The 25,812-nt window shown below is 32.6% G+C and overlaps 1 protein-coding gene across 6 annotated transcripts in view; it reads left to right on the top strand.

The window, feature by feature from the left end:
• The window catches only part of tfc (Brevican core protein triforce), a 285,506-nt gene extending 260,303 nt beyond the window's left edge, over window positions 1-25,203 (top strand). For all 6 annotated transcript variants that reach the window (XM_081747003.1, XM_081747007.1, XM_081747001.1 and 3 more), the window contains one exon: window positions 20,078-25,203. In XM_081747003.1, the coding sequence (XP_081603129.1) occupies window positions 20,078-20,322 (245 nt within the window). In that variant the 3' untranslated portion in view covers window positions 20,323-25,203. The remainder of the gene's footprint in view (window positions 1-20,077) is intronic.
• Window positions 25,204-25,812: the final 609 nt, after the last annotated feature.

Below are 25,812 nucleotides of genomic sequence, written 5' to 3'. Positions count from 1 at the left end.
AATGTGTATAAACAAGATAGATAACCCATTACGAAGCTGGTTGATTGTAAGTTTATTGATATTAGCTCGTTGCCTCCACATAGGCTAGGAATTTTGCAAGTTTCTGCGATTAAAACCAGTGATACGTAAAATATTTATATCAGATGGGGAATTAATTTTATCTAGAGGTGCTCACAGGCAGGTTTTTGGCCACAAGTTGAGCCCAAGAGGGGGAGAGGCGGTACACTATTTTATGCAGGATAACTTAGCACACTGAGAAAAATCCTTTATCCTAACATCGGCATATTGTACAAATATACGAAATCCTTATGTTTACTATGGAAATCATTCATATGCTACATATTTTTCCCGCTTAGATATCACATCATACCATTGCAGAATGTATGACATCTAACAGTCTTCCGTATATTACATACATATACGTATGCTAAATAAGTCAGCTATATGTTACATACGTCCATCTGTATGTGAGATCCTGACAGCCTATATACAGCTCTTTCGTACAAAAGCTGACGAAAGAGCTGTATATAGTACGTTTATCAAGAACACTTATACGGAAAGTATAAAATATCCTTTTTAATTATACGTATGCTGTACGTTAAGTCCAAAAACTACAGGATTTATACATGAAACCTACGTTTTTACGTACGCCATGTTCATTTTTTCTCAGTGCATGAATAACATTTTAAAATAATTAGCTGTCATAGCGAAGAATGATTTCTCTTTTGATGTAAAGGACGAAACTATGGCGGGAAGTGTAAGTGGATATAAGCTGATTTTGTTTAGAAACAAGTGGGCACAGGCTCCCAAGCGAAGTAGCCTCATATATATTTGATATGCAAATCAGTGTAGAAACTTATTAGGTTTCTTCTTTCAAGAGGGAGGGACCTGGACACCATTTTGAGGATGAGATTGATAAACTTAGGAGGATTGCCCCCAAGCACTTGGGGGAGATAGCCACCTTTGTTCTAAATGGTTAGTCATTCATTAGAATTGGATATAAATGCAGTATATGGAAAATTATTATGTCTTGACTTCTGCTCAGTTGTTGCTTTTGCAATTTTAGCTCAACACAAAAGAATAGCCTAATTTTGAAGTTTGATCCGGTCAACTATAAAGTTTCAAGCTATCGTTATAAGCGTTAAGTCGGCTGAAAGTCAGGGAATATTGAAAATATTTAGTGTAATTAGACTAAACGAGCAAAGATAGATATGTTCAGGGAAATAGACTAGTCAACCTACAGACGTGAGTGTCTATTTTTTGTTCGTCTTATAGAAAACAAATCTGAAGGAAATTAGGAGTTTTGTTTGTTACTTTGTGATATAAATGTCAAAAGTCACCAAAATTATGCTTTCTTCATGTCACTTTTATTACTGAATTAAAATCCTCGTTCTAATTTCTAAGAGGGATGTTAGCATGGTTTACGTGCATCAAAATCACGTTGTAAGATCAGAGAAGATTGCACTTCGAAATTTCAAAGTGACTCCAGATTGATTACAAACAACCTTTTTTTTAAAAAAATCCTTTTTATTTTCTTTATTATTTTAAAATTAAGATCACTAAGAAAATAAGGGTGTAGAAGGAATTAGAAGTCAATTAGCGAAATAATTCAAATTTTGAACCTTTGTTTCTGGTGGCATCCCTAACTTTACCTGTACCAACATAATAGTATGTATATCAAAATCAGTAGGACACTTAATGTGAATTTAAATGTTGTATCAACTTGACACCCCTATTCTTAAGCTGTACATATTTGAGTAAATAACGCTTAAAAGCTTTTGAATAATTTTCACACTTTTATCTTTCATAATTTGTAAACACACAGAGAGAGTCCTAATTTTTAATATTAAGTGAAACTAAAATACATGGCTGTAAGTGTGAAATATTAGGAAACAATACAAACAAATTAATCTATAAAAAGGAAGAAAAAGAGTTATATTATTTGTGAATTGACCGTTCTTCGGAAGAAAATGTGCTCATTATACAAGTGTATTTTTGTTATTTTTATATTAGAATTTTCCGAATTTTGTATTGCCGCGGACGGTTACTGGAAGCTTAATCTGCAATATGTAGAAAGAATAACATTTTATCATGATCGTATGGCAAGACGTGTTCGCTCACATCCGGTACCGCAGTTGAGATGCATCGGAGGTTCTGCAGGCCGTGATGGCATAGTACCTGAAGCTGTGGAATGCTTCAACCAAGGATTGAACAGTACTACTGGCCATGTACTTTGGAAGTGTAACACATCGCTCGGGGAAAATTACCAACTTGGAGAAGCTTCAATTAGGTGCGAAGGTTATGATTATCCAGAAGATCCATACATTTTAAGAGGATCCTGTCAGCTAATATACAAGATTGATTATATCAATGATTCTTATGAATGGCACACTAAATTCGGAAAATATAACAAAGGTTCGATTTACCGCGATATTTTGCGTTTTTTAAGTGCAGGTTTTGTCATGTACGCTTTGTGCATCTCTCCTAGTTAATGACACTTTTGACATAGTGTTTCCTTACGTTTAGGCTTCTAGAAAGATCTACGTGCCTATATGAAATCTAAGATATACCAATAACAAACATAATTAAAAATTGTAAGTTTGATTTAAAACATATGGCAGATAATTTCGGGAGGGAAAGAAGTATTATAAAGTGCAGTGTTATTTCAGAAAATAATTTCAAAAATTTATTTTAAAATATGTTCATAGCTTTCAGCTTCCTCAGTAATGCATGAAATAAAAATCAAGCAGCTTGTAAATTCCTGTGGTATATGAATAAATCAAACATATAAGTTTAAAATAACATCGATAGATCTATACCACAGATAAAACCAAAATGTCTGTTCAAATTTATAATTTATACCATATAATTTTGGTTTATATAATAAATTTTACCGATATATGTGTTTAAATTAATATGTGCTTATTGATTTTACAAAGAAATAATTGCTCTGTATCATATCTAGTCATTTGCCCGTTTCCTGAAGTTTAGCAGAAAAATGTGTTCAAACAGTAATATTTTGCATTTTGACATACGCAGAGATATCACTTCTTTGTGTTATATGTAATATCGATACCTTATCATAGAAGAGTAGTAACATGACATATTAGTAACTAATAATGTACAATACTGCCCCCTCCCACTATATAACAAGGAGGGAAGAATACACATTACACAAGCATATATGGAATCTCCAGGTATACAGAAATTAAAACAAAATAATGTTAGTGACAAATCTTCGTTTACACGCATACTCACTGTCGCTAACGCGCCTGCTTCCTAAGAACATCTCTCCCGGTCGAACTTCCTAGCTTCGCCCTGCTCTCAACCGGATTAGGTGCAAAATTAATTTGTAGTAACTACCGTTTCAGGCATTGAAAATTCAGCACTGTTAAAGAGTATGTCAGTGAAATATATTGAAATTAAGTTCCAGAGGAGGGGCCCATAAAAACAAAAGCAATAAGTTATAGCGAGAAGAGTGATTTTGGAATTGGTTTAATGTTCTAAGAATAAGTACCATTTTCATTCTTACCTCTCTATTCAATCGGAAGTAGCAGAAATCAACCACTTTCGGTTTTAATGTTGATGGCTATATAGTAGCAACAGTACTATTAGGTAACGAGAAGCTATTTTCTGGAATCAATCAAGTGTCCCAAGAATATATTCCATCTCTCATCTAATCTCTCTACTAAAACTGGAAATCGTATAAATCTAGTACCACTTCCGATTTCAATATTAATTTAAAAAATATTATTCCATATATACCGAACTTCTTTATGTGGTGTTACATGTGACATTACTATAATACTATAATACTTGTTATAAATTCCTATTTGACAACATAACTTCACTTCGAAATTGAATTTTGACGCACGGTTTTCAGTCAATTAAAGAGAAATCTTTTTATCACATTATCAACTTCAAATGATTTTCTTTACTAAAATCTTTCTAATAAATAATATCTATTTTAATCCAGTAGTAAACTGTTATTATCAACTGGTTTTCTTGCACTGGAATTCACATGAAACTGGATCAAAAACAGATATTAATTTCCTGTTACGAAATGATTTTTATGCTGCTAAAATAGCTACGTTAAAAAAATCTATCCATCACATTTCACTCGTATAGTGTTAAAACAAGATAGCAAGTAATATTAATAAATAATCTTGTCGATTTTTTTTTAAAAAAAATATGTGTCTAGTTCATGATTGGAGATATTATTACAGATTGTTTACGATAGTGCGTTGCTAATGGTATGAACTGAAATATAGACAGTAATCTTTCTCAAGAATTTTTTTTTTTCATATGACAGGCTTACATACAGAGATCTCATTTAGATATCGATATAGATTCAACTAAAAATGTTTGTGGTACGTGTGGAGAAGATAATCGTTCCATTCTGTAAGCAATTAACTACATTTAACAAGGTCCTAGCAATGTAATTCGCTTTTGGAACGTGGATAAATTAGTTAGTTATACGTGACACTCCTCAGGGGATATATTAAGAGCCATAAACGGTCCTGTTTTCCCTTGTAATATTGTACTGTTAACGTGAAAAGCTTATGGTTATTAACTCTTACCCTATGTAAATTTCCTACTTTTGAATGGGTCACATTCCTAGGTGAAGGATACGTTTATTTATTTCATATTTTACATAACAAGGGTTCGATAGTAGACTTCAAAACTATGCTATGCATAAGTGTGAAAAATTTTATAAAACAACTATGTCCTTCTGCCTGTCTGTTGACATATATCAGAGCAAAAACGTTAAGAGCAAGAAACTTTTTTTCTTTCTTTTGCAAACCCGTAGAATGTTAAATTCTAATCCACACTGAGAAAAAAACAATTGTATGTGGCGTACTAAAATCGTATGTTACATTTGTAAATCCTGTAGTTTTTGGACTTAACGCACAGCAAACGTATAACTGAAAACACATGTTTTATAATATTTTCTATATAAGTGTTCCATCTCTACGTACTTTCCGTATGAAACAATATAGGCGGTCACGGTCTCACATACAAATGGACGCATATAACATATAACTGACGAAAGTAATATCGTATGTATGTAATATTATTAATACTGTTAGAAAAAATAAAATAAAATGAAATATTTGAGTTTTACGTCCCACGGTTATGCCGGTTAGGCTAAAAAAGACGGTGATTAAGAGAAATGAATGAAATGGTGGAATGAAGAAAGTGGGAAGAAATGGGAGAACCCCGAGAAAACCCACACACACGGTGTTTGTCCACCACAAAGTTCACTTGGCGGGAGCTGGGGTCGAACCCGGGACCCCAAACACAAGAGGTGAACGCTCTACCACTGAGCCACCGCGGCCCCAAGACTGATAGATATCACAACTCCTGCAACGGCATGGTGTAATACCTAAGGGCATTACCTATGTAGCATACGGATAACGTATGCTCCGCACTGATTTCTGTAGAAAGCAAGAGGTTAACGTATATTTGTACCATATACCGTTGTCTGGATAACGGATTTTTCTCAGTGCACACATGAAATACGGACACAGTCGGTTAACGAATTCAAAAGGTCCCTGCGTGCAAAAGTATGGACACAACCTCTGTTGCCGAGCCGATCCTGTCCGTGACAGAGCTCGGCTACCAAATACAGCGATCTTAGACGATCAGTTATCTGTCCACCAGATTTGGTTCAGTTGAATTGAGTTTAACGTCCCGTTCAGCAGCGAGGCTATATGAGACGTGGACCTACTGATTAACGTGGAATCCGAACCACATGAGCTCCCGCCGGGAATCGAACAGATTTGGTTCAGATCCGGCGAGTGGTTACCGAGAAATAAAGTATCATATATATACAAGGCGAGCCGAGCCGAACCGAACCCGTCCCTGGAAGAGCTCGGCCATTCAATATAGCGTTATTTACTCATTAGACAATGGGGTAAAGATAGATATACGTATTTACATCATGCCCAAATCATTATGAATTATGCTACCGACGCGTTCCCGAGAAATGTCCACAATCTCTGCCTCAAGTTTTGTTGAGATTCTGCGATTTTCAAGAATAGTGTCATGAATTTCATCCAAGATTTAGGGGACAGTCATCACTTTTGGTCTTCCTGCACGTGGAAAATCATCTGTTGAGATATCGCCACGTTTAAACTGTGCCACCCACTTCTTCACCACTGCATATAACAGAGTAGAATTCTCTAGTGTTTTACTGACTTTCTCACCAATTTACTTCGGTGACTTTCTTTGATGCATCAAAATATTTGATGAAAACTCTGATCTGGATGTTCATGAAATTCGATGGTTGGACACATGTGATCACTTCAGGAGCCTAAGGAACACAATAAGAATTTCGTTTTAATATCAAAACTTGTGTTTATACCATTCCTTCTGAGTTGGGCTATAAACTTTTCAGCAGTCCCTCGTAGAATATTATTAGTAACTACTTCAAACTGGATTTTTATCATAGCGCTTTCATTGATATGTGTATTCTACTAAGGGTCGAAGGGGTTCAAACATATAACATAAACCTATGCTCTGTGTGCGGAGACAACGGGTATTTCACCTAATTCTTAATTAACATAAGAAAGAACTCCTGAAAGAGTTAATGAAACCTAAAATTACCATTGAGTAAAAATCTTTAGATCTACATATATAAAAGAGAACGTACAATTTTTTGTCCGCTCATCACGCTAATACGGCTGAACCAATTTCTTTCAGTTTTGGGGGGTTATTAGGATTTGGACCCTAGATGGTTTTTATCATATCACTTTAATTTTTAATTACCAGTGTCTTGAGATAATTGACCATTCAGGTGTCCATAACGTACAAATCCTTTGTTATTAGTTCATCATAGGTAAAAATAAACGTATTTATATGCAACCCGCATGACCGTGTCACTCGGCGGGTTAACATAAATGACAGGCGATATACAGCGGAAAATAGCTTGAATCTTCTGTTTAAAATTTTTTAATTGATTTGCTTATTTTTACAGACACTTTTACAATATGCCAGCACCGGGATGACCGCAGCGAAGCGGGGCGGGTTAACATAAATGACAGGCGATATAATGTTAAGATTTACTGCAATCTTCTATGGTTTTTATCATATCACTTGAAAGCGAAAAAGTAAAAATTATCTAAGTAACAAAGTTTATTGCGTTCCGGGGTGACCGCAGCGAAGCGGGGTGAACGCTGCTAGTAATAAATAAATAATAATTAAGTACGTAAACTAGGTCGAGTTTTTATTATTTTTATAAATAATTACTACTTTTTCAAATCACTTGTACTTTACTGTCGCAATAGTGGATCCTTTACAACAATGGAATGATTGACTATATTGTCTTATAATTCCAATATAAATACGTGTTTACCCTAAAATGTGAAACGTACTAAACTTACGCCTACCATGTATCTAGCACGTAGAAATAAATTATATTTTAACCCTTTATAAACAGGCGTTTCATATAAATCCACAGTCGATCGTTCCATTGAGGAGAGGTGTATATAAACAAAACATATTGGTGGAGAGGGCAGATGTTGTTTATTAGCCTCACTTGCATTTAATTAGTCAAATAAGTAATTCAATATCCAGTCATAGATCTTGGTGGCTTTTAAGGTGTCCACTTTCTTGCGTCTCTGAAGGAAGTTTGATAGCCGTTCTCACAACGGCCCGCTGATCCTCTTGGATTTTCGAAGGGTTGTTCAATTCTTGGAAATATATCTGAAGAACATACTTATTTGCTCTGACATACAGGGTGGCCCAAAAGTTGGTATACAGTCCTGTATTGATGAACTCATTGCTTTTTATATCTTTCTTATTGTTATCCATCAGGTAGACTTAGTTTCTTAATTATTCGTTCTTAATGTCTTTTTACTTATATCTTAAGCTCGGAAGCGCCGAAGCAAATAAACCTATAAGCTAGAATGTTATACTTGATCAATGCAGGGGTATATACCTACTTTTGGGTTCCTTGTATTATAGTACTTGATCTGTTTATATTAAATACTGAAGTCGCGTTGCCTCCGTGACAGAACGTTCACCTCTGGCGCATGGCGTCCTTAGTTCGATCCCAGCTCGCATCAAGTGGTTTTGTGGTGGACAAACACCGTGCGTTTTCTCGGGATTTTCCAGTTTCCTTTCACTTTCTTCATATTACCGCTTCATTCATTAACATAATTTATCAGTCTCCATTAGCCTACACGACGTAATCGTGGGGCGAAAAACTGAAACATTTAATTTCATATCAAATGGTGTAGTACTATAATTCATTTATTGTAGGTAAGCATATGTGCGTAAATAATTGTTGTTTTATCTGTATTGCGTACATGCATGCATCAAAGTGTATGTATTCGCTACTATGTTTGTGTGTCGGTATTTTGTCTCCCTCCTTGGAATCGATCTTTGTCCCCTCTTGGAAAAAAATCGTATTCTATGTCGAACTCAAAACTTTTCAGTTAGTCCTCGTAAAACGTCCGTCCGACTGAATCATCGTGATAGTCACGTCACACACAAAAAAGTACTTACAATATTTTTTTTTTTAAAAAAAGAAACTACACATATATAATAACATTTGTTTTGAGCTTTTGTATTTTGCACCCTTTATGGAATACCGAGGTTATGAAGGACGTTAGGCTCCGAACCGGTCTTGCGGCCGTTGCATTTGGTGGGTGCACAAACAAACATGTAAAATCAATTTTCACAGTAAGTCTACAGATGTTCATCATACTACCCTCTGCTCCAAGGTTACCAGGACCATGTCATTGGACCCTGTTATATTGGAAGTTGCCATACAAACTGAAAAACATCCAATACACAGAATACCAAGGGACATTTAATACTTACAAAATTACGTATTTTAAATAAACTAATATTTGTTTTCTACACTTTTCATACTGTGCAGAAGTTTGAGCGTGTGAAAATTATGAAGTCATAAAATGCACACGTGGAAGTAGTTACTAATGCATTTAATAACATTTTGTAGATAGTTTCTGTATCACTTCCTAAATTTCTGATAGTAATTCTATATAAAGTTCTACAAGTCTCAGTATCATTTCCTAAATTTCTGATAGTAATTCTATATAAAGTTCTACAAGTCTCAGTATCACTTCCTAAATTTCTGATATTAACTCTAGTTCTACAAGTTTCTGTATCACTTCCTAGGCGTGGGACACCCGGGTTCGATTCCCAGTGGAAGCTCATTTAGTTCGGATTCCACGTTAATCAGTAGGTCTACGCATGTGCGCCGACCACATGGGTGCTCTGGGACTCCAGCACCTACACAAATAATCTTGTGGGTGCGCCACAAGATCGAGTTTGGTTTGGACCCGAGTTTGAACCCGTTTCTCTTACGTTTATGTCAGCCGTCTTACCAACTGGGGAGCTAGGACAGCCCCAACTTATCCTTATAGTACCGGTATATTTTACTTTATCACAGCACAACCTTTTACGACAGTATTCATAAAAGATTTTAACTACAAGGAAATCAATAAAAAATACGGAGACTCCCCTAAAAATATATAAAACGTCCCGCCATTGATATGCATCCACATAAATTTTGGAAAGTCGGCGCCGTTGTGTCCACGTCTCATATAGCCTCGCTGCTGAACGGGACATTAAACTCAAAATCAAATCAAATCAAATTTAAAGTTCTACAAGTCTCTGTATCACTTCCTTAATTTCTGATATTAACTCTTAAAATTCTACAAGTCTCTGTATTTCTTTTTAAATTTCTGATATTAACTCTAGAACTCTAGAAAGTGTTATGGAGTGGAATATTCTTAATCATAGATTATTTGCTGCAAAAAAAAGTGATAATATTAAGACCTGCCGTAGGTGGGTTTAATCACGTAATCGCTGTGGGGCCCACAGATGTTTTGTTCTACAACACATATCCTGCAAACGTAAGTACTGTACCTACGTTGATAGAATATACAAACCCACATATATTAAACTAAACAGTCGGCATTGATGAAACCAAATCATTCAACATGTACATTCATTCATTTGAAAAGGTCCTTTTCATAAAACAAGTGTCCTTAATACGTATTATCTTTATGCTCTCTTAATAACCTGCTTAGTAATGCTTCTGTCATAATGGTATGCTATGCTTTCTCTCTCTTTTACTGTCCTTCAATAAAGAACTGTGCATCTAAACATCAGCTGTGGACGGTACACGCCTTCGACGAGCCAATGGGTGTGGTCTACAAACAGAAACATTACACACGTTTCTCGTCAATGCCACGACTCTGCTCTAGAGCAAAATCATGCTTTTGAAAACCAGAAGGTTATAATTCTAACAGCCTCATTAGTACCTCATGTCATTTCTTATTTTAGATCCTTAATTAACGGAAATACGGAATGGAATTTTAATTCAGCAACGCAAAGCATGTTTCGTGATGTACGTATTATTATACGTGTGTGTGTAAACTAAATTAATTCAGAAGTATAATGCGATTCTTTGAGGTAATTGGGGAGCTAGGAGGTAGTGAATTTACGTCTAGAAAACCAGAAATAACAACGATGAGAGTAGTGTTTCCTACAAGACGAGAAATTTCTAATCTCATCTCGAAAACGAGACGAGGTTCTAGAAATACTTTTTTAAAATCGAGACAAAATAAGAAGCATTGTCTCGTTTCCGAGGCAAGAAATTTACCGGGTTTCGTTAATTTCTCGTGGGCAACACTAGTTTACCCAACTCTTTGGATGTGATCTCAAACATTTTTTTATAGCATCATGTGATTCATCGTAGAAGAATCATAAATTGATAAAGTGATTGTACGAATACAGTGAATATTTAATGATGTGTAAGTCTTTACGCAACATACTCCAATCATAAATATGCTTTAAATATTATTATATAGTGCTTGTTGCAGAATCTGAAGAAAAACTCAATAAGATGTTAGAAAACTTGTAGAAGGACCGTGAAGAATATGGGATGAAAATAAATGTTAGAAAGACAAAAGCCATGGTGATTGGAACGAAGGGGTCGGTGTCAAGTATAGAAGTAGGAGCGGAGAAAATAGAACAGGTGACTAATATTCGATATCTGGGTAGTGTTATTATTAATGACATGAAATGTGAACGTGAAATAAAAGCAACGATAGGAATCGTGAAAGAAGCCTTTAGGAGAAAGAAAATACAATTTTGTGGGACCTTGAATAAAGAGTTGAGAAAAAGATTTAAAAAGTGCTTCGTGTGGAGTATTGTGCTGTATGTATCAGAAATATGGACATTACGCAAAATGATGAAGAACGACTGGAAGCTTTCGAAATGTGGGTGTGGAGAAGAATGGAGAGAATTAGCTGGGTCGATCGTGAAACGAATAAGAGGGTGTTAGAAATGTTGGGGGAGAAATGAACAATTTTAGATATAATTAAGAAGAGGAAAAGAAACTGGATGGGACTGGCTAAGAACGAACTCTATCATGAGGGAAGTACTAGAGGGTATGGTGGCAGGAAAGATAGAGAGATGGCGACGAAGAAGATTGCAATTAATGGACGATATCAAAACAGAAAAATTGTACGTGAAGACGAAGAGGTTAGCGGAAGGCCATCGAGAATGGAAGCTTCTCAGTTACAACAAGTGACCTGCCAATAATGGCAGAATACCAATGATGATGATCACGTTTTCTGTGCAGTTCTCGTGACACGAAATGCTTCTGTTAACTTCTAGATGAAATTAAAGAAAGAAAGAAAAAAAAAAAAACAGAGCATAAATTTTGTACATAAATTTGCAAAGCGAGACGAGATAGAGATTTTTGAGAATTGAACTGAATTGAAAAAGAATTATTCGAGAATTGAAACTAGTTACGACTTTATCAAAATTCATAAGACGAGAGGAAAAATCCTTCTCCTCGTCTCACGTCATGTCGTCTCGTCTCATGGGCAACACCAGATGGTGTGCATTGACCACACACCATGCAATTGAAAACCACCTGCTCGCTCATACGTTTTATGGACTCTAACATCAGCATGTTTTACAAGTAGTTGAGTTGAGTCAATTTTGAGTTTAACGTCTCTTTTCAGAAGCGAGGCTATATGAGACGCGGACTTGCTTATTGACATGGAATATGAACCACATGAGTTCCTGTCGGGAGTCAACTCGGGTCTCCCACGCCAAAGGCGCGTACGCTAACCGGTTATCCACGGAAGAGCTTCTTTTTTACAAGCAGTATGTGCGTCATTATTAGAAGTATGTTGTGTCATCGTTAGGAGTATGTGTGTGTCACCATTACTAGGAAACAAACAACCCCAAATAGAATCTGCTACATTTAACAGTGTTCTCGTTGAGTACTTAAGTAAATAAACAATCTGTTTTAGCAGTATATAAACTTAAATTATTACTGGCAACAAATACCATATTTCTTTTAGTGCCATAAATGCTTGTCTTGTTCGAATTTCTCGAAATTTGCGCTTGAGAATTCAGATTGAATACTTTTTTTTTTTTAAAAAAATAAAGTATGATTACCAGTCGCTCTTTGAAAGGCTATATTGTTCTTTTAATTGTACGTTAAGAAATTTTGAACTCATTTACTTGATGTAAAAATTTGAATTAATCGAAAAAAAAGTTCACAATTGTTTAATTTAATTCTATCTTATAGATACAGACTCAAAGGGACTCTTATGAAAATCATTCAAAGAACTACTTGATAGATCAGTATTAATTTTAGTCAACATATTGAAGTTCAAACCTTGGGAATCGAATTAGTTGATAAAGGTGATATTTAAACCAGAAGAAGTAGAAATCAGTCATTTCCGGTTTTATCCTTGATTACTAAACACGGAAAACGGTAATAGATAGCGAGAAGTGGTTTCTTATATTCGATTAAACGTTCCGAGAATACGTTCCATCTCCATTCTTGACTCTGTACTAAAACCGGAAGTGATAGAAACCCACTACAACTTAACGGTTTCAATATTGATCTACATAGAGCAAAGAGATAATGAGAAGCGTGTTTTGATCGATTAAGCGCTGTTCTCTCATATCGTTGTATTCAAACCGGAAGTGACAGAAATCAACCACTTCCGATTTTAGCATTGATAGCCATAAAGTAAAAACGGAAATAGATAGCGAGAAGTTATTTTTGTGGCCCACGTAGCGTAGTCGCTAACACTCTCGCCTTCGGTGGGAGCGGTCCCGGGTCCGATTCCCGGAGAGGGAACTCGCTCGAAAAAGTGTAAAACGCTTTTTCAGGCCAGCTACCTTGAATGACGTTTTCCTGGGTTCTCCTCATTCACACTAGGCAAATTCCGGGGTGGTACTTAACTTGTAAGTCACAGGCTGCTTCCTTCCTTCCCTTTCCCCGGATAGTGTGCTCGCCGAGGGACGTCATCTCTCAAAACGTGACGGGTTAAATGGTCTTAGATGTCGAAAGCCCAGAAATCTAAATCCTGTTTTTTTTTTTTTGGTAATCAAAAGCGTCCCAAGAATACGGTATATTCCATATTCACTCTGATCTCTTTACTAACACCGGAAAGGATAGAAATCTACTATCACTTCCGGTTTCAATATTAGTTGAAAAAATATTACTTCATACAATCCATACTCCTTCACATAATTGTGGACGTGACACTGCTTCTTGTTTTTTACGTCTGGAAGCGTTGTAAAGATTCTTACTCCAAATAAACGTTATAAGTAGGAACGATCTGAGACTTCAAATCACAAACTAAGTTATAAAGTTTTTCTCATGGCAGTATTAATACACGGCGTCCATGATGATGATGATGATGATGATGATGATGATGATTATTATTATTATTATTATTATTATTATTATTATTATTATTATTATTATTATTATTATTATTATTATTATTATTATTATTATTATTATTATTATTATTATTATTATACTTCAAAACTATACTGTATGTAACCATGGAAAATCTTATGAAACGCTTATATCCGTCTGTCAACAATTCTACCCGAACTAAAAATGGTGAGAGAGCGAAAAATGGTTTTCTGTTATGCAGTCAGAGCTGTTCCCAAGAATAGCTCTCATCCCAACACTTATCCCTCTATTGTGACCAGAAATGATGAGAATCTTCAATTTCAATATTGATCAGCATGGAGCAAGAAAAGTAATTGATGGCAAGACACTTTCTGAAAATCACGAATTCAGCATACCAGAAACATTCCGCTGCATACCAGGTATTTCCGCTTTGATTTCTCTATTGAAACCAATAGTAATCGATCGCCATTTCTGGTTTCAGTGTTAGTTTTGTATGTTGCAAGTTTACCGTAGCTTCACAATGTGAAACGAAAATTATTATTTGGTGTGAGCGGTCCCGGGTACAATTCCCGGTGGGGACAATCGGTCGAAAAACTGTAAAAGCTTTTTCAGGTCAGCAATCCTAAGTGAGGTTTTCTTGAGTTTACCTCATTCATACCAGGCAAATGCCGGGATGGTACCTATCATAAGTCTCAAACCGCTCCGTTCCTTTTGCCAATCCTTTCTTCCTTTGCTTTCCTGGGATAGTGTGATCACCTACGGAAGTCATCCCTCATACGTGACGAGCTAATCAAAAATCTAATTCCTAATCATCATCATTATCATTATTACTATCATTGCCCTCCTCGCTGCTCTAGTGGCTCGTGTGCATGCCTTTAGTGCAGCGTCGTAACTTGACGTCGTAACTGCCACTCCATTTAAGCTGCTCTGCTGTTCGAGGGAGCCCATTTCAAGATAATACTTTCTTAAATCCATATAATACGATACGAACATGCATGTATAAGTGAAGTATGGAGTAAGATCCCCACATTTAAAAAAAAAATCCTTTAAATGGGGGCTAAAATGTGATCTGGATCCATTTAAGTAAAATGTCTGCTATTAGGACTCCCATCTTTAAGACTTTAAATTGTGTCAAATATTTCCCTTTGAATTTAACTTCTGAAGCATACAATGGGCCCAAGATGCCATTTCCAAAAGAACTAAAAATAATTCTCAAGGTGTTACTGCTGGAACCATCATCTAAACAAAATGTGCTTATTTCCCTAAGATGAAGCATAAACGTAATCTAGGGCTATTTCAGTAAAACGCCGACTGGGGGCCCTAGAAGTAATAAAAATGTCTAGGAGAGGCGGAAATTTTATATTTCAATTTTTGTAGGGTGGCCCAACTTCATATTTTTGAAGTTTAGAGTCCAAATGCTGGTGCCTCATCCCTTCAGGGAAAGTTCTAAGTTACGGCACTACTTTAGTGTACGGAGTTCCGTGTTTAGTTTTCAGTGAGAGAAATTTGAAATTTGAACGCATTATGGCGGTTTTGATATGACCTTAAACTGTAGGACTAGATCTCAAACGGCCTATGTCCTACAAGGAACTCGAAATTCCAATCAATCAACCATTATTATTATTATTATTATTATTATTATTATTATTATTATTATTATTATTATTATTATTATTATTATTATTATTATTATTATTATTATTATTATTATTCCGAAAACATTCACCAATTTAATTGGTAGCTATTAATTAATAAGTATTCATATCATTATATACAGGGTGGCCAAAAGTAAGTATACACCCCTGCATTGATCAAATATAACATTCTAGCTTACAGGTTTATTTGCTTCGGCTGTTCCGAGCTTAAGGTGTGAGTAAAAAGACATTAGGAACAAATAATAAAGAAACTAAGTCTACCTGATGGATAACAATAAGAAATTTTATAAAATGCAATGAGCTGATCAGTACGGGACTATATACCTACTTTTGGGCCACCATGTATTTGAGGGATTCTAGATTTAAGATTCTCAAGTAGAAAAAAAAAAAACTTGTTGAATGACAGAGATGGGTTTGATTTAATAAATGAACTTACAACTCCAGCAATTACTGAGCAAATTATAATTGAACTCCGGAATCATCTCGACTATATTCAACCACTGGTTATACTATTAATAATAAAAAACTCAAATTTTAGATCATGTTATGTCATAACGTACATATAGTCAATATGTTAGTTTCTTTTAATTGCCATATAAATCCGTCACAATTTATCCATATGAAAACTACATATGATTACTTCTTTCATTCTTGAAATCTTAAGTATTACGCAACCTTAACTGATTACACATACCTTAGTACATTACATGATGTATGATACTATGCGCGTCATACGCTAAAAATATGTTGAAACTACATTTTCTTTCGTTATATTTTTGTTGTACTAAATTTAGGCGGGCAACATTGATTTATGACCTTACATGACCAACCCAAGAGCAATATACTTGCATATACTGTTCATGGATAAAACTTACTTCATATTTGATTTGTGAGATCCATGAAGAAAAACAAGAATTAAAAGAAATTAAAAGTGACACAAATTATACTTGGTAATTTTTGATCATTTGTCAAAAAAAGGCAAAATATAGTCTGAAGAGAGCGGGCATTATTACTGTGATTCCAATACAATCTTCTAAAAGTTTGTGGTTGTCTCTATTGGTCAAAGAGCAAGATTAGGCAATATAATTTCATTATAGAATTTTCGTTCCATCCATCCACAATGAAAGGGATACTTAAATTATCTTTTGAATGATTGAGGTTAGGAAGAAGACAACAATGTAAAAATGTTTATAAATTGGAGGTTTGTATTCGATGAAGATGATTTACAGATGACATTTTCATGTAGTACTACAACCATTCTCACTCCACCTTTGGTTTCATGTAAATTTATTTTAATGTTTGAGCTTATTTTCTCTTTGTTCAGCTGTTATTCATTCACTTTGGATTTCCTAAGTGGTTTTCTCCAAGACTCTTTGAGGTACAACTTGGCGCTAATAATTTCCCATGGTGTAGATCCGGAAAAGGGCAAGCTATGTCATGTGTTCCAACAATAGGTCACGGATATTTGTGAATCAAGTAATTTCGTCCCTTTTGCTATCAACAGTGATGCGCAAGGTGTCTCGTCTCGAAAATGTGTCTTGAAAGTGATGTCTTGTCTCGAAAAAATGTATTTGTTTCTATTTGAAAGAGCTCTGCCTCTCTTCGAATCTTGTCACAAAAATTCCGTCTTTTCTCGTCTTATGCGTAATCTTAGCTGTCACAAAAGTACCAGGTTTCAAAAGTCCCACTTTCGGTTCCAGAGAGTACTTCTCGTAGGTAAAAGAAGCATACTGTAGGCCGGAGTATGTTTCACTTTTATTTTCGTTCAGTTACATTTCCTTACCTTCCTTATCTCTTTGATCCATATGATTCTTTTGTTTCTTGTTTCGTTTTTTCTTATATCAAAAATAGCCTTCCTCCTCTTTCGTTATACTATTTATAAGTCAGTGCAAAAAGGAACTGTTGTAACTTCCTCTAAGTAGTGCATCTCTTTGGATCCCACAGAAACAAATGGCGCTGGAAGTAGTGGTGGAAATATATCATAGTTGACCCACCCATTCGGCAGGTATAGTGAAGAGTAACGTTATAGCTACTTAGTACCTTGTTCAAAATCTGGTGATATACTGTACATCTCCCAATAGCCATCAAAAACTTGTTAAAGGAAATGTAAAAGTTTAGATCAATACGAGAGCTTCGTAATCAACCTAATGTTCCCTCAGCACCTTTTAGCATATCGCGATTCATAGATTTAGAATCGCAGATGTACAGTATGATTAAAGACTATTTAAAGTGATTATCTTTATATACGGAAGCATGATCATTCGTACAAAATGCTGGAGACATGAAAAAATTACTTTCCTTGCAAAGCAATGTTGAAATTAACTGTTAGTATAATCTCTATCGATAATATAAAATATTTTGAGAGCTCATAGATAGTGGTTTCTTTCTGTTAGAAGGGCCAAATTTCTTATTTCTGAAAAAAGTTAGTGCCTCATTTATTACTTTCTTTCAGAATGTTAATAATTTTATATTATTGAAAACAATATTTTCCATTTTTTAACCATATATAAGAGGAGGGCCTTTAGTTGTGGATTTGTTTTTCAACACCGACTTTATATTTTATATGGCCATTAATGCCACTTTTACTAGTTATTATAATCGTATATATGAACTTCAGAAGATATCTGTAAAGTTCGTGGAAAGAACTGGTGTAATAGCATAAAATTGACATTTATTTATGCTTTCAACATGAAAACATTACATGATCATTGAAACCCTTTGGAATAACATTGTTTGCTATTAAAAGTGTGATTGTTTTTCCTTTAAGATACTCTGTGATTCATAAATTCGTTATCATGTATATAATGTATTAGTATATAATGTAGAATAGATATTATGAGAAAATATATTTTTTGTAGTAAGTAATGAAACTACTGTACGTATTTCTTGAAACAGTACATTTCAGATGTTGGTATTGAGTAAGTATCAAATAAATTAATTAGCGGTCTTCAGTACTTCCGCTAGCTTTGCTTATTTAGCTATTGATTTATATGGGGAATTACTTTAGAATTTGCTTTTAAATAAACTAGAATAATAACGATGTGATTTCACAAATTTGTTTTTTAAGTATACTTAAATGTTTCTTCTTGCTCCAGATACAAAAATTGATTTACTATCCTTATACATAAAATAAAGTATTTTTATACATAAAATGAACTATTCTTGTACCGTACATAAATTGATTATTACTTAATAAAAATATTTAACGAATTACAATTAAAAATTAAACTAAAGAAAAACTAATTTGTTTTAAATTACGTAAAAATCAATGGCAAAGAGAGTAACGGTTAAAATTTAAATTAATTTCATAATTAATAAATCAAAATAAAATTTAACAATTTTACTAATATGCAATGAGAATTGTTTTTGATTCTAGGACTTACTGTGAAACTGAATGGATACAATTAAGGACATTGAAAAATTAATCGATTATTATTAAAAGTTCTTGTTTTCAAACCTAACTGATAATTAATAAAAAAAATAAAAGTCATAGAATTGAGGAAAATAATAACAATTATGTATTCTTAAATATAATTGTTTGTATATCTGTTAGTTCTATGATATGCATATATTTACAAAGAATGTCTTTGCAAAGATTTCTCCATGATTTTAGAGAAAAAAAGTAACGATTATTTTTTAAAATCGGTACGTTTTTTTCACGAATTATCAATTAAAATTTACTCCCTGTAAAATTTATTTGGATAAATTAAAAATTGAGAAAAGAAATTAATTGATTAATTTAATCGTTAATTTTTAATATTCTTTTATTACTTTTTACATATAAAAATTGTATTTTGAAAAACACAGCAGATCAACTAAAACAATTATGATATTTTTGCACAATCGATAATTGAGAAATTTAAATTTAATACTAAAATTTTGTTACAATTTACAGTTATTAATACATTATTGACATACCACGATTTAAAATGTCTGATAACGAATTTATAATTTGTGAATTTTATTTCTTATTTCATGTTCAAATTTAACGTTCCACGCATTTTCACTAAATAGTAATATAAAAATAATAAAATAGATTTTTTCTGAATAATTATGGGGTTCCTTATATGAGAAAGATCTCCTTTAGTTCTTTACCAGTGGGTAACGTACTCAAATTGGCTGAAACGTTCCCCCGTTGAACAGTGATACTGATCCGTTGAGTAAGGAATGATTTAGATCGTTTATCTCCCGATATAAGTCATATGCGATGGCCTATTTCATTGACCCCATGTCTTTTAATAAATTAATTAGAAACCGGCTTAAATTAAATTTACTCATTAAGTAATAAAATTGTATGTAACAAAATTTAATTTTCACGAAGTAAGGGAAACTTAAATGAATTTCAAGAACAACTCAGTAATATCAAACTATTCAAATTTTAGTTCATATCAGAGAAAAAGAAAATAATTTACCATGTAAATTAGTGGACTAAATAAGGACAACGCATTTATTCAACAATGTTAATCAAGTAGCTTAAAGATAATTTAGTAATATGCCATGTTAAAATATCGATTGTATATTTTCGGTACTTTTTGATACTCATATTAATATTTGAAGCTTATAATATGAATGATTAAACTTGACTATTCACGCAACGATACGTATTTTTTTAAAAAAAAATCAGTATGTACTCATATTTACGGTACTTTTTTTCACAAGCAAAAATTTGATGAATAACGTTCTTATTTTTGGTTACCATTTCTAGGCTATGGTCACGAACACTTCTGGACATCTGGCACCGACCAAGGCGAGGAGGGAAGCTTTTTCTGGATGTCAACCGGTCGACCAATCACATTCACCAACTGGAACGCTGGAGAGCCAAACAATTTCCGCTACGAGAACGGCGAAGAGGAACATTGTTTGGAACTCTGGAATAGGGACGGCAAAGGACTCAAATGGAACGACACACCATGCTCATTTGAGACCTATTTTGTATGTGAAGTACCCTAAAAGAAACAAAGACACAAATAATAAACGTGCTCACTAATAAACGTTTGTTTCAGAAGACATCAAAGACAAAATAAATTTTGCCAGTGTAATCGTGTTCAGATTAAGTGATTTTTTTGATATGTTTGTTATAATGTAAACAAAGAAAGGCAGGGAATATTGTGATGTATGCATGACAGATACGAGCTTTGTAAAGAGTGTAAAATTGTGAATAGTTATTTTTTTAGTGAAATACGTAGAATCAGAATGGATAACTTCAGTAATGATTTTTGATAATATTTTTGTATGCTTTTGTCATACCAAAGCACAATTAAATAAAAGAATATATATTTTTATATCGAATTTTTGGATAGATTTACAATATATTTGGAAATTAACTTTTGTAAATGCATTGAAATGGGGCCCTAAGCGTAATAGAATGCTTTTCAATTTCCCTCTGCTCTGTTGCAAGTGATTTAATGATGTACAAAGATTAGTGACAAAGAACAGGTTATTTAGTATTTAATTTGAATTTCTTGGAAATTATATCTAAACTTGAAAATGTGGTGAGATCTGTATCAAGTATGGTACTTTGTCAGTTCTAATTATGTTTCCTGATATACACAATATAAGGTTAAAATATTATTAATTTATTTTTATATTGATTTACCAGTTTCGGGAAAGGCTATTATTAACACTAATTATGACCCAAATTTATTATTTTAGTACTAATCAGTTCCGCTTCGAAATATATTGCACATATCTTTTGCTGTTTTAACGCTTATATGTGGAGTATCTAATCTACCAAATCCGTGATACTTTTGAATTTGAAACAAGCTCCCACTTAATCTGTTAGCGTACATCAGAAGAACATACTGACATGATGTAAATATGGAGTTTTATTGTTATATACAATCTAATCTTTACAGAAAAAATTGGAAGCAGAAATTGTCAATATTGAGATAACGAACTTGCGTTACAATTAATGTGAATACTCTTTCGACAAAATTATGTTTGAATTTGAAAATTACTCGCAATTGGTAAAATCAATAGTAAAAATATGTTATTGATATTTCAACATTTTAGTTTGTAAACTTGCAATTTTCTTAAGTAACAGACCTTACTATCAGACAGTAACATATCATACGTTTTCTGAGAGACATGAAAAATTGACTTTTCTAGATCATAAGCAAGTAACAGAACATTGAAATTGACAGTTATTATTAGTAAATATTATACTAACAAACAAAATTAGACAATCTCAACGTTCTGAAGTATGCTTTCTGCTTCACAAGGAACAATTTTTCACGTCTGCCGAAGACTGCATGAGTAAAAGGTTACTTTTCAAAGCTATCTCTTCATTTGATGATAAGGCAATTTTTAAAAACTGATTCTACACTTGAAAATGGCTATAATATAGATGTAGATGTTCTAGCATCTGAATGTTTCGGATTGAATTTAACAGTGTTAGCTTAAGGTTACGTTGGGTGGGTTAAATTGAGACTCCAGTCCAAAGCAGAATAAACCCCAAAAACTGGCAAGATATGAACAGTAAGAAATACTGTAATCATTTATACTTTGAATATGCGTTTTGTATCAGCATGTATGTTTTTTATATGTGCGTATATGTATGTATGTATGTGTGCGTGTGTTTAAACATAAAAAATAACAAGATCAAGTTTATTATTATCCAATAAAGGAAGTTAACGAAATAAATAAATTTCACTTTTTTACAATGTAAATAATCACATTTTATTCCAGTGTATTACACTTGATATTTCTAAGTTTACTATTAATACACAACCAAAATGATGTATCACTCTCTTGCAAATGAGAAAAAGAATCACAACACATTTCGCCTTGATGAAATATGAAATTTAATATTGTTATTTTGCTTTTCTTCCTTTTTAAAATTACGTGTTATGATCATAAGTCTTCGTTAATCTTCAACTGTCTCTTCACGTTCTTCAAAATATTACAAAATTCAAAGAATAATCTCATAATTTTTAATCAATTACAGAGCAATAGTATTCTGAAATTTTTTGTGCATAGTTCGTCACTAAAACATATGGTGACAAAAATGTTACAATTTTCAGCTGACAATACTTCTTACAATGTTGTGATTTGAACAATCTTACATTTTGTTGTGTGTTCTTTAATACTTACAAAGTATTATTTAGGATAATAGTGTTTTGAAGCTTAGGACGTAGTTGTTGATTTGAAAATGTATTGGTTGAGAGAGTAAACATTTCTGAAAAAATATTATTAATTCGACATTGTTCATTCACTGAAAGTAGTAAATCTTATATATTCATAGTGATGTTTGACTTTTTGAAGCTAAAATAATTTCACATTTCGCAATAAATTTTATTTTTCCTTCAATTATATTATATTGTTGGTGCAATAATGTTTATGGTAAATTTGATACCTTCTCACAAAATGTACATATATGCTCACGTGAATTAGTAAATCATAACAATAAAAATTATACATTATTATCATGCTTTGGTGAAATGATTTTATGTCATTCAAATGCTTTCATATATGTCATGTGAGATTTTTAAAAATATATATGTATATACATATTAAAGTGTTCTGTTAATTATGGCCAACCGTACTTATAAGTTGATAATATTGCATAACGAAAAAGATTTTTAACATCAATTTATTACTGAATTAAATAAATGTCAGTTACAATCAAAGTTCTGAAATATGATAACAAATTAAATACCGGCATATAGGTTTAATATGTATAATATGCATCATGGGCATTTTTCCTTATAGCATGTAGTTTATTGGAAAAACTAGTCACCCTTACCGTATACAGAGAGACATAAGTCTTTGGAAACTTCCTACATGTACTTAAAAACAAACTTTTTTCACAATCAAGTGTTTTTCGAAATAATGAGGCAGTAAAATCTGAAGTAATATATTAATCTTAAAACTGCATATATAAAATTGTATTAAAACTGTATGTCGATATAGTATGTTCAATGGAACTAATTTAGTTTTTGAATAACAATTGTTTTATTCTAAATTGTGTAGTTTCATTAAGAATGAAAGTACTGCGGCTTTTATATTTTATAAAATTAAACAAATGACCTAAATCGTATATTTCTTACAAAGTTTACTTACAAAGAAATATTTATTAAAAAATTAAACACATGTCGAACATACAACTAGAGCATATTATTAAAGATAAATGTTCAAGCAAAACTATTATCTTTCGGAGTAAAAATGATTCAACTCAAAAAATTAGGGATAAGTTGATGATAGTTTAGTAAAGTTTCTTGAATATAGTACACATGCCACGGGAGTTTTTTTAAATTAACTTTTGTACTTGTAACATGTTAATTGACATCAAATATTTATTACACTTTCTTCTAAGTTTCGGTTCCATCTTTCGAAATATCAAAAGTAAGCAGTTTTGCTGTTGAGAACTTATGTAAATAGCCAACAATATTGTTTGTATTTTTACCCGCCTTAATATATAAATCTTCAACTGTACTAAAAGAAATTTCCACATAATAATTCGCAATCTTATTGTATTATCGGTAAATTCACATTTGTATTTTCTGATAATCATATACGACAGAACGGAAACCATATACGACTACCTCTCACTGAGTATGGACAGAATTATTAAATTTTCCAAATGATTATTAAATTACGTATTTTTATAACCATTTATGCTGGCGTTCAATAATATATACTTATGTTACTTGAGTAAATTTTAATAAATGTTATTATATTCCGGAAACACTTGGAAGTTTATATTGATATAAACTTACCTCTTATATTATTTTATTATGTTAATAATAACTTAAATAGTAAAATATGTTATCAAAAAATTGGTATTTCTAGATAACAGTAAAAACAGAAGTACATATGCATATCAGATTCAGTTACATTATAAACTCTTAATGGAGTTAAAATTCGAAACATCCCACTCCTTGAATGTCTCATTACTATGAAAAATTTTAAATACTGCTTAATGTGGAAGTGATTAATTTTGTAAATATACTCCGGAACTATCAATAATTAATAAGGTGAAGTATGGTTTTTGAAAATAAATTATTACGATTTTTGATTATATCATGAACAGACTAAAATTGTTACTATGGTTTTCGTGAAATATTTCACTCTATAGTATAACAGAAAATGATAAGTTTACCATTTTTGCTTCCAAAATTTAATTTGAAGATCGTCGTTTCTAGCGAATCACTAAACGACTATAAATTAGGTATAAAAGAAAGATGTTAGTTACAGCTAGTGGTTTCATCAAACTTTTAGTATGTCTTTCCCTTATAAAATTATCCTTAGCCTATACATATTGCTATTTTTTATATTTTTTAAAAAATTTCTGAGTGCCTTTGTTCATACTCTTTTAATTGTTTCTAATAGTATTGCTTAAAATACATATTGCCGAGTGTCAAAATATTATATAAATGAATTCCTACAGTTATAAAACTTAAATACCACGTATTAGATATACGTAGATAAGCTGTCATCATTTGTATCAAATTCACTTGAACGAAGTATATTTTGCACGAATGTAATTTTGTGTGAGAGTAAATTACAATGTATAATTTCAATATAGATGTTTCTCTTTGTGCGTATGTCTATGTATGATTGAGGTTTTTTGAACATTGAATAGTTATTAGAAATAAGTATATAAATATTTGCAATCCTGTAATTTCTGAGAGTTTTTATTCTTGTATTACAAATGTACATAATTGGATAAAACACTTTGCACTATTACATATCAGTCGTAGTTATTTCAAAATTACAAAATATAAATTGTTAACATATTTTCGAATGAATGTCAGTATGGTAATTTCAAAATGCAATAATATGTTTAGTGTAAATATTGTATAAAACTAATAAAAACCATAAGTATTATTATTTCTTGTTTTTTATGTATAATACCTTAACTTTTACCAGTGATGGTTGTGTTAGTCTAGGTAATGTAATATGAACAAATTTTATGATTTTGGAATGTGTTCAGAGATGCTCGTGTTTAAAACTGTTAACCAAACGTTTTCCCAAAAAATGTGATTTAAAGAGCGGGACAAGAATAAACAACCAAAAATGCCATTAAAACTAATGGTGCTTTTGGTCGTTTATTCTTGTCCCGAACTTTATGTAATATTGCAGTATTTTAGAAGCAGAATTGGTCGAAATTTACAGAAGTTTAAACAATAATGATTACCTATTGAAAATGAAAAGTGTGGTAATTTCGCACTTCACGTTATTCTAGTTATGAAATAATATTCTTCCATTACTTCAAATTGGATATCAAAAATGATCACAAAGCATCAAAATTAATATTAAAGAGTATGGGAGAATACATATGAAAAATATGATTCAGAAGTATTAAGTAAAACTATTTTGTATATTTATATTAAACAAAATAATAATGAAAGAGTTTCTTTTAACTTTTAAGATACTCAGTAACTTTAAAGATACTCTTATGTATCCTAGAAACATCAAGAATCCAATTCATATCAGTTT

Source organism: Thermobia domestica, chromosome 18 (genome assembly GCF_964235325.1).
Source record: "Thermobia domestica chromosome 18, izTheDome1.hap1.1, whole genome shotgun sequence".
In the NCBI taxonomy this organism is placed as follows: domain Eukaryota; kingdom Metazoa; phylum Arthropoda; class Insecta; order Zygentoma; family Lepismatidae; genus Thermobia; species Thermobia domestica.
This window is presented reverse-complemented; position numbering and strand designations above follow the sequence as displayed.